This window comes from Panicum virgatum, chromosome 2K (assembly GCF_016808335.1).
Source record: "Panicum virgatum strain AP13 chromosome 2K, P.virgatum_v5, whole genome shotgun sequence".
In the NCBI taxonomy this organism is placed as follows: Eukaryota; Viridiplantae; Streptophyta; class Magnoliopsida; order Poales; family Poaceae; genus Panicum; species Panicum virgatum.
In genome coordinates this window covers 63482817-63498691 of record NC_053137.1, presented here as the reverse complement: position 1 = coordinate 63498691, position 15875 = coordinate 63482817, and the positions used below count along the sequence as shown (strand labels likewise).

At 47.9% G+C, this 15875-nt stretch overlaps 2 protein-coding genes across 2 annotated transcripts; both read right to left on the bottom strand.

Annotated features, from left to right (window-relative positions):
* Nucleotides 1-4368: 4368 nt before the first annotated feature.
* On the bottom strand, nt 4369-6429 carry LOC120696220 (cytochrome P450 78A5-like). The gene is made up of 2 exons (XM_039979350.1): nt 5448-6429; nt 4369-5310 (listed from the first exon to the last, which is right to left on the bottom strand). The coding sequence occupies exons 1-2, from the start codon at nt 6393-6395 to the stop codon at nt 4693-4695; spliced, it is 1566 nt and encodes a 521-aa protein (XP_039835284.1). The 5' UTR covers nt 6396-6429; the 3' UTR covers nt 4369-4692.
* Nucleotides 6430-10366: 3937 nt separating this feature from the next.
* Nucleotides 10367-14683, bottom strand: LOC120694157 (putative methylesterase 11, chloroplastic). Its single transcript, XM_039977331.1, has 5 exons — nt 14170-14683; nt 12506-12742; nt 11377-11520; nt 11099-11230; nt 10367-10993 (listed from the first exon to the last, which is right to left on the bottom strand). Exons 1-5 carry the CDS (start codon nt 14512-14514, stop codon nt 10706-10708), a joined length of 1146 nt encoding a protein of 381 aa, XP_039833265.1. The 5' UTR covers nt 14515-14683; the 3' UTR covers nt 10367-10705.
* Between the last annotated feature and the right edge of the window lie 1192 nt (nt 14684-15875).

Sequence of the window (15875 nt, the reverse complement as noted above, 5' to 3'; positions counted from 1 at the left end):
AAAAAAAAATTATTCATCTTTCAATGTTTAAGATTTATACAAACCATCTCAATCGTTGGATCACTCAATCCTAATTTTTCTTCCTCCTCCTGCCCCCTTCATCACCCGCCGCCGCCGCCGCCCTAACCCGCATGTCCGCTTGACCGCCGCGCGCGGTGTGCTGCTGCCGCTTGCTGCTGCCGCCGCGTGCTGCTGCTGCCGCCGCCGCTGCGGCAGTGCTACTGCTGCTTCCACATCCGCGCGCCGCCCCGCCCGCGTACGCCACCGCCGGAGAAGAAGCGTCTAGTTCGTGGAGAAAAAATGTTCAACATTTTTATTTTATTATATTTAACATTTTATATTTCTAATTTTAACATTTTATTTTTACAGTTTCAACATTTTAAAAGCTAAATGTTGAACATATTTAATAAAATGTTGAGTTAATTCAATTAAAATATTGAACGTATTTACAGTAGATAATTGAATCAAAGTGGGCTTTAAAGATGAATAACTAAGTGAACGTGCGCCAGGACAGATAGTGGCGAGCGATTTCAGACAGATGCTTATTTTCCTTTCCGGTTTTCGTGTCTAACGCGTCCCTTTCCTTTTTTTTTTGTAGCTCCGGTTTTTCTCTTTGCTATTTTTTCCTTTCTCGCCATTTCCTTTGTAGGCCATTTCTTTTGCATGTAATTATGTAACACAAATTTCCGTGTTACATAATTAATGACGCAACTTTTATATAATCTTTTTCAAACAAGTTATAAGAGTAATTATGTAATATAAACTTTCACGATTACATAACTTAAGCACACAACTTTTATATATAACTTTTGTCACACAACTTATATGAGTGTAATTTTGTAGTGCCACTTCCGCGATGCACATAACTTATACGCATAATTTAACTTCTTCTAGTCAACTTATACACAACTCGTACGTATAACTTCTTTATTTACAAAGCTGTAACTTATACACAACTTATATGTATAACTTTTTTTTTATAATTTCTTCGCTCGATAATTTTGTGCCACCACTTTCATGATATATGAACAACTTATACGCTACAACCTTCATAAAAGATAAAAGTTATAACGTAAAAGCTAATTAGGCCGGCCCCACCCAGACGTGGTTTGTGGACCCTGTTGGACGGTTGGAGTGGAGTTTTATCGCGCGTCAGGAGCGTTCCTGACGAGCGCGTGCCAAATTGGATTTGCGCCGCAGCGCCCCGCCGCTCCCGTAGTCCCGTCGCGTCCGGCTGTGCGCGGCAGCCTTTGCCTGCCGACTACTAGGTTACTGCACCGACGAGCGGGACGGTATAGCCCACGTGGGCAGCGCCCGGCGGCCGGCGATCACACCGCGACGGACGGGACGGGACGGAGCCCATGCATCTCGCCCAGATGAGCCGAGCCGATCACGTTCCTGATCTACTGACAGAACGCTGCCACCATCTCACAGACTAGACCGGCGACGTGACCAACCGCCGGCCGCCAGATCTCCCGCACCTCCAGACTGCGCCAAATGATGAGAGACGGTGGCGCCCACCGGTTGGCTCCAAGCGGCACCGGCCTTTCCATTTCCGTCATTGCAGGCACATCTGATCTTTCCACCGATGGCAACGGCGCACCTTTCGCGGGATCCAATTCGGCAGTCGCTCGCCAGTGCTGATGCTGGCGGACGATGCGCGCCCCGCGCCCGACACGCTCCACTTCACGCGAGTTGTCACCAGAGCGTGCGTGGCTAGCATTTGTTTTCCTTTTTTTTCTTTTAGTTTTACTTCTCAACACGTGGGTACGTACCATCATTACCATGGGCAAATCATTTATTTCCTTTTTCATTTCCCCGTATCTTCCTTATTTAATATCTGGGTAGCTACAACCACTAGCTACATATCTAATCAAATTCATATGTTTAAAATGTTTATCTACAAAAAGAGTTATGCAGAAAGTTGTGCGAAGAAGTTTCGTGTATAAATTAACTATGAGTTGATTATTTGTACAAATTATTTATAAAAATTGTGTTAGAACAATTATGCGGAGAAATTTTAATTATAATTTTGCTCATAAATTTTCTTTGGCACTATTCTTATGTAAAACTTGTTATTAAAGGTCATCACTAAGAAGTTATTCAGAAAAATTATAAGGATAAATTACGCATCAAAATTTTGTTCAAATCTTTTCTAATAACAATTTTATTGGAAAGATATCATAGAAAAGTTTGGATATGAAAAAATTATATACAAAAGTTATATGTACAAATTTATAACTTTCTAAAAAAGGAAAAATACGGAAAATAAAACTTTCCAAAAGAGGAAAGTTCTGACCTGTCCGGGAATCGCTCGCTCGTGAACCTCCTGGCGAGCGCTCGCGAATTAGGGCCCTGTTTGGTTTCCCTATCATACCTATCGCACACGATTTCCGAAAAAAGAATCTCACATGCATGGAGTACTAAACGATTTATTTGCAAAACCTTTTCACGGATGAGTGTAACTTTTCACGACGAAGACGAATCTAATGGTAGTAATTAATCAATGACTGGCTACAGTGATGCTACAGTAACCATCCTCTAATCGTACGGACAAAGGTCTCATTAGGTTCGTCTCGCGAAGTAGCGCAGGATTGTGAAGTTAGTTTTGTAAATTGCCTTTATTTAGTACTCCTAATTATTAGTCAAAAATTTTATACTACTTGTACTACTTTAAACCAAACAGCGCCTAGAAATTCCCGCAGCTTTCCAGTCTTCTTCGTCGCATGTGCCGCGCAGATCTTTTTCTTTTAGATCCGATTTTTTTTTAGATTGAGGGGGAGTTTCAGCGAACAGGGGTGAATGTCTACAGCCCGAGTGCTCCGCAGATTTGGATTTGTGGAAAAAACTGGAAAAGGGAAACGAAGGCGGGGTGAAAGCTGAAACCATACTCATATCAGATTTTGCTTGAATCTGCCGTGCCTTGGTGGAATCATATCATTTGCTAGTCGTTCATCTCCCAGAAGTCTCTACTGCTACACCATGCGGTCTGACGACCACTGGGAAACAGATCACGGTTTCCTCAAACGAAACAGATCACTGCGCGCAGGCCAATAAAAAGAAATGCTCTGCAGCCCAGCGTCCGGTTCCCTTCCATGAAACAGTGCTCTGGTTCCCAGTGTTTGACCGACTTCGATTACTGAATGCTAGCAGACCTCGATTACCTCCATGAAACATGGCAAATGCAGTGCCTATCTGAACTTCTGAAGGCACAGGCGTTGAACTGCGACTATATTAGTTTTTTTTATACAGGCCTTGCATTTGGCTGCGACTGTTGCCATCAGATCTTATTTGTCGAATCTTCAGCTATGACCAGACTAGTTAGGAATCAAAGCAGTTTGTTTTTTCCCTTTTTCTATATATGTAAGATATGTAACAAAAACCGTTTGATCGTCTCGATCTGACTGGATGTAGCTATGACCAAGCTGATTTCTTGATTTGTTGGCAGGTATCAAAGATGATCATGATCTGAGTCTGACTGGTCGTCGATTAACAAAGGCGGTTTTACAGTCACCGACTTCTACACAAGTCAGCTCTCAGGATCATGGGAAGCGGAGAGAAGAAAGTAAACTAGTCCTTTCTCTTGAAAGTATCAGAGTCGACTGCACGAGCACCTTCAGCTATTATTTCATATCTTTTTATCTCCTCTGCTACAAACTGCTCAAATACCCACACCAAAAACCATCTGCGTTCATAGTAAGAACCATGGGACAGTTTTACGGTCCTTGGGAGGCAACACCAAGGCTGTAAAATCAGCCTAATTCAAGACATCCATCCGTACTTTGCTAATTGGCTATCTTGTGCATCTTTGCGCCTGTTGCACGTTCAGGAAGAAAAAACAGTACTGTGCCCATTGGTACACTACATGGAACAATGAAATGGGCGAAATTTAGATGATGATCTGAATCTATCTGATGCCCTGAGCTCTGGCTTCGTGTGAACTGTGAACGCATGCCTCGAGATTCAGATCCCATAAAAAAAAGGATTCATCAGGATTCAGACGATGAAATAAGCAAGCCCGTTGCAGATGAAACGACCAAGTCTAAAACTGATAAGCAGCATCAGAACAATGCATGACTATTGAGTTGTTGTTCCTGCCAAGCATGAATGCCATTGGACATGCATGAGATGGGCAGGCAGAGTAGCATGAACACACAGTATAAGAGCAGCATAGTTTGTTAGGCGCATGCCATTTCGTCTCGCAGGTAGCAATTTTTCCATGTACATGTCAATGGCGTTGAGCGACTGCTGAGCATTGGTCACTGCTTGGTAACAAAATGTGACTGTTCAGTGCAAGAAGTCCATGCATGACAACGATTTTTTTTTAAAAAAAAAACTGAGACCAAGTCGATATAAATAACTCTTAATATTATCGCTCATGATCATTATCACAAGCCATAAATATAATCCGAGCCGATCACACCAAATTATTTTCGGACACGATGAAGCACCCAAAACTTAGCAGGCCACAACCTAAGAGGTGAGGCATGCTTGGACACACGGAAAATATAAAAGGAAACTCTCACGACGCCATGCACGGCGACCATTTGGTAGCTTCCTTAACTGGTTCGGAGAGCGAGACACCAGCTAAAGGAGAAGACGACGCGGCCATGCATGGAGGTAGGTCGGACACGCGGGCAAACAAATTGAAGGGCCTGACGGTGACGGTGATGACGAGTTGACGACAGCTTATTAGGCTGCTTGGACCCTGGGGACGGCCTTGCACACCAGCGGCGTCGCCATCTCCAGCGACATGTTCAGGCGCTCCGACAGGTCGACGCCGCCGGCGGCGGCGGCGGTGGGGGCCCACTCGAACTGGTGCAGCAGCTGGGCGATCCAGAGGTGGGTGGTGGCGAGCGCCAGCATCTTGCCCGGGCAGACGCGGCGCCCGGCGCCGAAGGGGACCAGGCGGAGGTCGCTCCCGAGCACGCTAAAGTCCTCCTCCTGGAAGCGCTCGGGGCGGAACGCCTCCGGCTCGGCCCAGATGGCGGGGTCGTGCGCGATGGCCCACATGTTCACCATCGCCGTCGTGCCGGCGGGGACGAGGTGGCCGCCGACGTGCGCGTCGTGGATGGCGAGGCGCGCCCACGAGAGGAGCGGGCCCGGGGGGTGCATCCGCAGCGTCTCCTTCACGACGCACTGGATGTAGGGGAGGCTGGCCACGTCGGCGTCGGTCACGCCGCGGCCGCGGCCCACGACGGCGTCCAGCTCCGCCTGCGCCTTCGCCTGGATGTCCGGGTGCAGCACCATCCTCGCCATGATCCACTCCATCAAGATCGCCACCGTGTCGGTGCCTCTGAAGATCATTTCCTGGTCACAACGAAAACAACAGGACAAAACGTGCGTAAATTGAACGAAACCATTAATTTACATATAACAGAAAAGATAAATAAAGATTGTACTAAAGTGCATGCATATTTTACACATTATACAAACTCGGATCTTACCCAAAGAACAGCGATCATGTCGGAATCTGACATCTTCTCCTCTCCCTCGAGGCCAAGGAGGACGTCGACGAAGTCACCCATGATCTCATCGTAGACTGCCCCATTCGCACGCCTCGCCCTGTGCTCCTGGATGATCTTGCCAACGAACACTTCAACCTTCTGGACTAACCTGTTGCACCGGCGGCGCACGCCCTGGAGGTCGAGCCACTTGAGCAATGGCAGGTGGTCGGCCCAGTTGAAAGTACCCAGGAGGTCGTAGCCCTCGGTCACCATCTCCTCCAGCAAGGCGCCCTCTTGGCTGGCCAAGTCGTCGTAGTGCTTGCCGAAGACGGTGGCCATGATGTGGTTGAGTGACGCGGCGTGCAGCACACGCTTCAGGGAGACCTCGCCGTGGCGGGCCATGGCGGCGGCGACGTCGGAGACCATGGTCGCGCCGATGGAGGCGCGGTGGTGCGCGGCCCCGGCCACGCGCCGAGGGCCGAACAGGTGCGCGGCGGCGAGGCGGCGGAGCCCACGCCAGTGCGCGTCGCCGGATGGGGCAAAGCCCATGGCGCGGTGGAAGAGCAGGTGGCGCGCCGCGTCCTTGACGGGGCGGTCGCCGAACGCCGGGCTGACGAGGATCTCGCGCGCCGTGTCCGGCTGGCTGGACACCACGAGCCGCGTGAGGCCGACCGAGAAGGCCATCAATGCCGCGCCGCCGTCGACGGCGCGGGACAGCGCCGCCAGCGTGCGGTGCGCCACGGGGCTGGAGAGCGCGGTGACCACGCCCGGAGGGCCGGACGGCGGGCGGCGGCAGCGGGAGAGCGCCCACGCTGGCCCACCGGGGGAGAGCCACAGGAGAAGGGCAGCCAGGACGAGGGCCGCGACGAGGGGCGGCAGTGGGGAGGTTGTCGGGAGGAGGAGCAGGAGGAGCGAGTCCTCATGGCCGGTGGTCATGGTGAGCACCATGGCTGCTTGGGTGGTGTGGGATATGAGGGGTTTGGAGAAGTTGGTCTGTTGGTGGAATGGTGAGAGGGAGGGAGCGTTTAAATAGGAGGGAGTCCACCGCTGATGTAGCAGCTGTTAAGGAAAATAATTTTCTGATTTCCGTTTAAATTGCGCGTATTTATTTAGTACTAATTGCATTGCCTAGGAGGCAAGGCAAGGAGTGATTGTGATTGACGCCCTTGCTTGCAACAATAATAACGCCTTTAAATAAGCGTGTACTAACCTTTATGAATGACTTGATTTTAGCTCTTGATGAATGAAAAGAAATATGTGGGATCTTTTTCTTGAAGAAAATATTCTGTGTAGACTATATTTGAAACGGGCCAGAGCTTCTTCAAGTGCAATGAGGTCATTGTGCGTGTTTTATTTTAAAAATCCTAGACGGTATGGAATGAAATCAAAGACGAACTGCAGTACTGTTTGTACCTAATGCATAATAATATAACGGTCTAAAGATTTGAAACAGTACATGCAGATATGAAACAGCACCTGCACCTCTGAAGGAACAAATTTCAGAGTTTAACTAAAAGCTCTGCATTTTCTTTAAAAAAACAAAAGAGAAAAAAATAGAGGTAACTGGCACACGATGATAAGAAGCTGGTTATTTGTAATCTCCTATAACAAGAACATGAAGACGCTTATAATTGTTCGGTGGAGACTAACAGAATGGCTAACCATTTCCAGCCTATGTTTTGTTCGCGTTTCTTGAAAGCTTAAATACAGATAAATCTTTGAAGTTCGCCAGGAATCCAAACACATCAAGCTGGAAATCCAAAAATAATCAATAAGCACAGAAATGTGCATCGACGTTTCAAGCTGGAAATCTTGAAACAGGCAACCAGAAACAGAAATGTGCATCAATGTACCAAATCAAATCTTGAAAAAGGAATATAATAAAATGCTGATTGCTCATATATCATGACAGGTCCATGACTAATTAAACACAGGAAACGGGGCATTTAAAATCTTACCATTAAATCGTCAGCCAGCCGGCTCTGGTTACGTGTATTGCTCTAGCAGTCGTGGCGAAGCACTAGCGCAGCCGTAAATCGATGAGCACGCAAAGGCCGCCAGCCGGACGCCGGTGACGCTCCGCTTTAACGGCCCGTTGCGTGGCAACCACCCCCCCCCCCCCCCCCCGAATTCGGCCTAAATACGAACCGAAACCAACAACTTCTGCATTGGAACCGAATCAAAGTGGTTGCAAATCGAAATCAGTTTCAATTCCCTTTCGATTTGCACATGACACGCAAGTGACGAACTCATTGCTTCATGGGGCCTTCGTTTTTATGGTCCAAGTGCAGCTAGCCAACGCGAGATAGGCCGGGCAACTCATGAGAGCCATTTGATGGAAGTCCCTGTCCTCAATTTTTATTTTTTTATTTTTGTGTGTGTATAGTGTAGGCTAGCAGCAAGCTAGAGTGCACACTTCAAGATCGAACTCCCTCTTGTGCAAGGGACACTGCTCCTACTAGGAGTGGAGTTGGCGTATGTAGCGAGCTGTGTTTGTTCGTTCGTTCGTTTGTTTGTTTGTTTGTTTTTGCCATCGTGAAATTCAAGCTGCCTGTCGTCCGTCCATAAAACTGATACGACGTTTCCGCTGCAAGTGCCAAGAAAGGTCGTGGATCGATTTAATTTGCGCCAATAACTTCCTCTTTCAAATTCATTTATTCGCTTTTTTTTCCACTAAAGATGAACCCGACGATCGGTTCCTGCCGAGCTGGCGATCGACATGGTGCGCAGACAGCGACGACTGTTCATGGATGATGTGGCAAATCTCTGCGAACGAAATTCAGAAACTGCTGCTGCCGTTTGCTACACAGAGGCGCAAAGAATAGCCAGGCCTTCACGCTGCCATATCCATGATAGAGGCTAGAGAGATTATTGGTTGGCAAATGGCAATACGTTTCGAGAGGATGTCAGATTATTGCGCAATTTACTTAGTGCAGACAGCTCGTATGTAGAAACAGTTCCGGAAGGAGAGCAAACAAAAACAGCTGCAGCAGCGATGGTGGGCTGGGTTTTAGTTCTAGTGGTGATGGTTCATGCATCTGTGAGTTGTGACCCATGCAGGCCCTACGCCATGCGGCCGTTCCGATTCCCATCGGATCGTCAGTTTCTTCAGAGCCAAAAATATCTCCTAGTGCTCTTTTTCAGAGTTCACGGTACCTTTTTCATCAGGCTCCAACATGAGGGGCCCTGCCCAGAACCCGAGGAGTGATACTGACACCTGGGCCCAAGTACAACGTACGTATCCAGTCACGAGAGGTTTTTTCTCTAGAAGCTTCTTGGGAGGAAGACACACGGCAGCCGTCCCCACACGGCCCACACTGACTAAATTGATACGGACCCATTCCGATGAGGCCGCCCGGCCCATAACGGAACGGGCCGAGACCTTACCTTAGGTACGGCCCATAACGGAACGTGCGCCGCGGCCCGTTGCCGTACCGCCGCACGGCCAAACGCTCCTTCCCCGTCTCCGGCCCCCCGCGCTAGCAGTTGCTACCTCCTCCCCAATCATGCCCGCGTCTTCCTCCTCCTCCAGGAGCGCGGCGCTCGGCTGGCGGGGGCACGGTCGTGCTCGAGTGCCGGCGGCGATGGTGTCCTGGAGCACTGAAACGAACGGACATCGCGTAGGGTGCGGAGGGCTGCGCCTGCATACCCGGCGGAGGTCGTCGTACACGAGAATCCGTTCCACTTGGCAGTTGGCTCGCACGCACCATCCCTCTCCGCCTCTCCTCCCCGGCCGTGCCCGCTCCGACATTTGATAGCCTGATAGCCCATGGTAGGAGACCCAAGCCCAATTCCCAAAGCCCTTCTTCTCCCCCCGACGTCGGGTGCTCCGGATGGCCGGCAATGGCGTCTTCCTTTAACCCTCCTGTTTACACTGTCATTAATACCGTCCTCCCTGCGTTGCTGCCCATGCTTTACTCCCGCCGGCGCCGGAGCGGACAGAATGATTGACTGATGGTGGCCCGGTGCGCGGCGTGTTGTCCTGCGAGGCGAGCTGCGGCGTCAGGGCCCGTCGCCCCATAGGCCGCCTGACGGGGCCTTGGCTAGGGCGGCCGGCAACGGTGTCTCAGGCTGGCACCGAGTGCAGCCTGGGAACCGGGAACGCCGGCCGGCCATGCTGGTTCCGGGGGCTCCCTGCAGGGCTGTCTGTTCTCAAATACTGATAAGATCCTGGTTCTGGGGTTCGGCCGTTCAGGGAGATCTCTGATCTGGGGTGCTCCGAGGATGCGAACTTTTATATTAATTTTCAAAAATTTAATTTTTAAAAAGTTAAACGACATATAATTTAAAACGGATGGATATATAACATTCGCTCTCCATTTTTTTTCTCTAAAACTTCTGTTCTCCAATTTTTTTTCATTCCAAAAGTTTTTGCTCCAACTTTATCTTTTTGTTTTTTTGCTCACATTCGTTTCTTCTGAAAAATTCCCCCCTTTGCCAAAGTTTTTTTCTCTCTTAAGTTTTGTTCTCAATTTTTTATTTAATTTTTTCTGATGATTTTTTCTTCAGAATTTTATTATCGAACTATTTTTTGCTTTGTTTCAATTTTTCAGCAGAAGTTTTTGTTTCTGAAAAATTCTGTCTAGTCTTAAGTTGCCGAATTTTTTTTGTCAAGTTAAATTCTGCTTGAAATAAATGTGTGAATCGAGATGATAATGATTTTAGTTTCCTTTTCCATTCCAGATACTTGCAACTAACAAAACAAATTTGAAGTGCCTCCGGATAAGATGGAAGGCCGCGCATTTTAGCCTAGCTTCTGGTGACTTACTGTTCATTTATGCTTCCTCTTTCCAATCTTGGAAGTGTTTCGCAGCTGATAGAGACTGCATGAAATTCTAACAGATCTATCTAATTTATGCAAAATAGAAAAGAATTAAGTGTTTCATTTTACCCATCGCAACGCACGAGCATAGACCTCGTAAGAGAAAAAAAAGATGTTTCTTTACTATCATTTTCCTTTTTGGCTGTTGTAGAGTTACACATGCTGAAGTGGTCAAGGCCCTATATCTGAAATGTGAAATTTCACATAAGCTGAAGCATCACAGAAATCTCGTGAAATTTCACCTTTCCAAACTTTTTCTAGACGGGATTCAGTAGTGATAGTTGCCCCGAAGATCAAGATGTCACCATGTCAGTCCACAACCGAAGGATGCCCTGCTATGCTGCCGCACCTCTGACAACATCCTTACATCCTCAGCATGTACACCAGCCATGCACGCTCACCTGACGGCAAAACCTGAAGCTATGAAAACGTGATCTCACGACGCCTGGACCGGAGGCATGGTGGCTATCTCGACCAGTGTCTTGTGCAGCGCCTGTGGTTTGGAGAAGAAAGGCGCGTGGTCTGCCCCCTTCAGACGCAGCACCTTCTCCGGCGGGTTGGTGCCACACATACTCTGCTGTAGAGGGAGGGGAATGGCGTTGTCCTCCGTGGTCTCCACGTAGAACCGCCGCACCGAGCCGTAGTTCTCAGCGGTTAGCACGAGCTTTTCCAGCAGAGGGGCGAAGGGGATGGGCCTCATGGACACCGAGGCCAGCGACACATCCTTCACGAGCACAAGGTAGGGGGTGTAAGAACTTCAGAATTCAGAACCAGGATTCAGTTATGTGATTGGAGATGATTGTCCTTGACAGAAACATAGGGCTCCTACCTTGGAAGGGCTCTGGTTGAATAACAAGTCTCTCAGCAGTGCCTTGTCGATGTTGATGGCGGTTGGAGGCCGGTCCTTGCCGTTGGAGTATATGAATTCCTGTGCCTTTTGGAGAGTGCCATTTGTGTCCATCTGGAGCGGAAGAATGGGATCAGCACATAATCATAGAAAGACAGTGTAATTTGGATGAGCGAGAAAAGACAACATTCAGTGTTTGTCTGTTTGATTTTGTTTATGTTATCATTCAACAAAATTAATTGCTGCAGCAGGAAATCAACCTGCTGTTGGAACATGCCAAGGGCACTGTGTCCATTTGTCAGCATTGCTGCGCAGAGGAAAACGGCCTTGGCAACTTTGGACGGGAACATCTCCATTGCGTAGGATATACATGCACCACCAAAATCATGTCCAACCAAAATCACCTGCATAATGGTAGAGGATCGAATTGTTATATTTCTGGTAAAAGATGAAGAGGTTATGTGCAAAAAAAGAAAGCAGGGATCTTCATATAAATCCGAAAATTACAGTATAAAAATCTCCTGAACAGTTCCTATCAATATTGCACTGCTAAGAACTTTTCTCAAAATTCTGGTTAAATATTAAGATGATATTGGAGCATTCACAAAGAATTCCTGGGAATCAGTTTAAGGAAATATAGATCAACTTGAGTAGCTCTCAACTACCTTATGTCATTGGTGCATACATAATAATAAGGTTATTCCAAGCATCAAATCATATCTAGAACCGGTTCAATCTGTGATTTGAGAATTAGTTAACATGATTCCTGTTATGATTTTGATCTTTGCAAAAAAAAGGTCTACAGAATTTAGCACACACATAACACATACATATTTAATCCGGCAGAACACTAAAGATAATTGTGGCTTATTAATGATTTCCCCTAGTTCGGTATTTCTACATTGGGCTATTAACTACTAGTTTCGACCTCACACCCAGAAGATTAAAGTATCGCCCATGGACATTAGACACTTAGATTAACACTTCGCTCACAATTTTCATGCTGCTGCACTATCTATTCTTGCCCAAGGAACAAGCACGTTTGCCACTACATAATCTTAGCTTACAATAAATTAGCTAATGGCATCCCAGTTTGCATATTATAAAACCTAAGCATATTAAAGACAAGAATTTATCTTTGCCTGGAAATAATTATGGATTATGCTCAAGCAGGCCTTTGTTATATTACTACATTGGAAAGTCCCTACAGGCAAGCAACTCCTATATGCTAATAATATTAAAACTATAAAGCATGAAAGGGGCTAAATTACTAAACAGCATGCATAACACGACAACAGTCATTTTTTAGGCTACTGCATCATCCCAAATAGAATTTAAGTTTCTAAATATTCAAAGCATCTACAATTGATATATGGAAAGAGGGTTAACCTTTTGAGCATCACCTAAGCCTTTAAGGTAAGATGTAAGTGGTTCAGAATACTCTGAAAGACTGCTAATCTTGTTTGTGTCATAAGAGTGAATCCCTGAACCCGTTAAGTCAATGGCATTAACTTTGAACCCACTATCTTCAAGAAGTGATATAGTCTTGTACCAACACCAAGCACCAAAGCCACCACCATGAACGAGAACAATGATGTTGGTTTCCAAATCCTTAGTATTCAAATCCTGTTTGAGAAATGAACCATGAGTAAAAAAATTATGGTCATAGAAACAACAGGAGTACAAGAATAGTCAAACACTATTATTCAAGTGGGGAGGAAACTAGAAAAACTATCTGAGGTCCTGATGGATATGTATACAAATTATTCTTGTAGTCACCGATGTGGAGTCATTTGCCGATAAGGACTAAAAGACAGAAACGCGGTTCTTCAAAAAAAAAAAGAGACAGAAACGCTTTCACTGATAGCATACCAGCTTTATGCGTTTGGCAGGTGGCAGCTGACAAATGACTCTGAAAACGTCAAACGTAAACCTTCCATACCCAATCAACCTGGGTTTCCTTCCTAGCCGGTATCCTCTTACTAGTCAATACCACTATTTAGTCAGAAAATGCTGGTATATAAGTCAACAGAATTAGTGGCCACGCTGGCTGCCTCTCCTCGTCAAGATCAGGGACTCAGGCAAACCTGGCAGCAGATCCCCACAACACATAGTATGTGTCAATACTGAAACAATTTGAAGAAACAACCTCGAGAATCAAGATCCCCCACCATCACACAAGTTGTGATTCCCTCAGGTCCTCCCTTGTCCTATCTCCAGAGTAACGAACACACATGCCAATATAATCGCACAAGAACCAGAACCAACAAGCAATCAGTTTCAGCAGATCCCATGCATGATGAGCTTCTGAACAAGACCCAATACATATGACCAACTACTATCTGTCACAACCGAAGTTTCCTACGTTACTCCCAAATCAGTGCTCGGTCGTGGTCAAATGCCCACCGTTGAACAGGATACTATCAACAGATGCAAACAGGTGGAGAACCACATGTGCATGGCACCAGCCCGGATTTGTAGGCTTTCCAGTTTCAACAAACAACCTTGCTTTGCTCGCCTCTGGCATGGGAAATACATTGCCCGGTCCCACTAGGCAGTGTCACAGATGTCGTCTACCGGTTGATACAAGAGGCAAATGTGGCAAGAAACAAATCAGAGGAATTCGTCGGCAAAGCAGCATCGAATTATACTGGAAATTATACACCGAATCAGACGAGCGAGAAGGATCTCCACCAGGGATCATTACACCTACCACGACTGAGCCAAACGAATCGAGCAAACCATGAAAGGGGCCTAAAATTCACAGAGACGAAGGGAGAAAAAACACAAGAACGAGAGATCCGAGAATTGAAAATTTGGAAGTGGAAAAAACCGAAAGCCGCACGTTTCTTACACGCAACGCAAAGGCAACCAAGTCAATCGAAGGAAAACGAACCCGAAGGAAAAACGGGTCGAAGTCAATCGAAAACAGCGCCAGGATTCAACGCAGCGCAGGCGGCGGCACGGAGACCAACCAGACCAAGCAATGGGGGTGCATGGGGCCGAGAGGCGCAAGCGAGGGAGGGAGACTGGGAGAGAAAGCAGGTCCTCACCTTGGCGAGCAGGTGCTGCGGCTGGAGCTCGGGCTCGGCGAGCGACCTCGGGCGCGTGCTGCTGCTCCGGGGCAGCGGCGGGCCCTGGCCCTGGCGCTTGGCCGCGCAGCGCACCGACGCGGACCGCTCGAACGCCCCCACGGCGCCCCGCTGCCCCAGCACGAGCGCCGCGGCGGTGGCCAACGCCTCCTCGTCGATGGCCATGGTGGCCTTGGCGGAGTCCCTCCCGCCGCCTCCGCCGCCGCCGCCACGGCCGCGGGAGGAGGTGGAGGAGCGCCGCTTCGCCTGCGGCGGCGGGGACGCCGACGGGCAAGGATCGGACATGCAGGAGACCAGCGAGCCCATCGGGCCGATTCAGGGGAGGGGAAATCCCAGAAATCCCTGCTCTCGCTTCTCCGATTCAGGAGGCTGGCTTTGGCGGAGGCCGAGGAGGCGGGGAGGGAGATGAACGAAGCAGCAGCAGGGGCGGGCGGCAGGCAGGCAGCGGAGCAGCGGGCGCGGCAGCAATGGCAGGAAAAAAGGAGACGAAAAATTTATACTTGTTCCGGTACCGCCGTTTTTGCACAAAAGGGCTCCTAGTTGAGGGAATTTTGTTCCAGTCTAGTCTTGACTAGTAAGGGTCGGAGATCATTAGCAGATAACTAGAGCTGACAATTTGGTACAACTGAATCCACAAACATTCTTTAGGATGCTAAGTTTTTTTTTGTTGCGGGTATTGAAATGCTAAGTTATACCGTGTTCAATCTGTCAAAAAAGAATCAGCAACCATTTTTGACATTTGGTACCGCAGACAGAATTGACGTTGCGAACTACAGAATTGGCACGACGTCGACTTCCAATCCTTGACAGGTAGTACAGCAGAAGTGTTGAAGCAAATTTTCTGTTGCGCGCTGTAGATGTTAGTACGTGACTCGGACGTGAAGCAGGTTCCACCTGTGGCAGTGAAAAGTTGTTGATTTTGGTACTTAGCACATTTCGTTGTTACTTGACAAATAATATCTAATTATGGACTAATTAGACTTAAAAGATTTATCTCGTGCTAATCAGTTAGACTGTGTAATTAATTATTTTCAACTATATTTAATACTCTATGCATATGTCCGAATATTCGATGTGATTTACAAAATTTTTTAGGAACTAAACAGGGTCAGTAGTACGTGGCTAGAGAAGCCACACAAAAGCTACCTGAACCCCCTCCCTGGCGTCAAAATGTGGCATGTTTGGTTAACAACGCCTCTTTTTCGCGACCTTAACAACGCCTCTCAATAGTACTACATACCCAAAGGTGACAGCATTTTTCTCGGTTCCAAATAAAAGTTCAGTTGTCTGAACAAACGCTAGCATCTTGAGACCGAGCATATCTGTGCCCACCTCCCACCCGCCCAAACTTTTGCAGCTCGAAACGGACCCAGGGGCAGGCTCCGGCGCTCTGCCATGACCTGTCGAGGCATCCTGCGGTTGATAGCGGCAACTCAGAGCCCTATGAGCTCCGAGCGAACGCGTAACGACTAGCGAAGGCTGCACGATGCAGATCCGTGCTGGCGGCACGCGGGCAGGACGTACCGTGCCGCACTGTCCTCCTTGCTGCCAATGAAACCGCGACCGGAGCACAGTGGCAGAGATTGACGCGTCCTCTTGGCAGGCCAGATCCAAATTCACGCAGCTGCAGCCTCCGGTCACGCTGCAACAACCGTGGATAGACATAG

Excerpts from the sequence above, each read along its gene's own strand:
- LOC120696220 (XM_039979350.1), bottom strand. The coding sequence starts at position 6,395 with ATGGTGCTCACCATGACCACCGGCCATGAGGACTCGCTCCTCCTGCTC. Across the intron at positions 5,311-5,447 it reads ACATGATCGCTGTTCTTTGG|GAAATGATCTTCAGAGGCAC; the intron begins GTAAGATCCGAG and ends CGTTGTGACCAG.
- LOC120694157 (XM_039977331.1), bottom strand. The coding sequence starts at position 14,514 with ATGGGCTCGCTGGTCTCCTGCATGTCCGATCCTTGCCCGTCGGCGTCC. Across the intron at positions 12,743-14,169 it reads CGCAGCACCTGCTCGCCAAG|GATTTGAATACTAAGGATTT; the intron begins GTGAGGACCTGC and ends TTTCTCAAACAG. Across the intron at positions 10,994-11,098 it reads TCAACCAGAGCCCTTCCAAG|GATGTGTCGCTGGCCTCGGT; the intron begins GTAGGAGCCCTA and ends GTGCTCGTGAAG.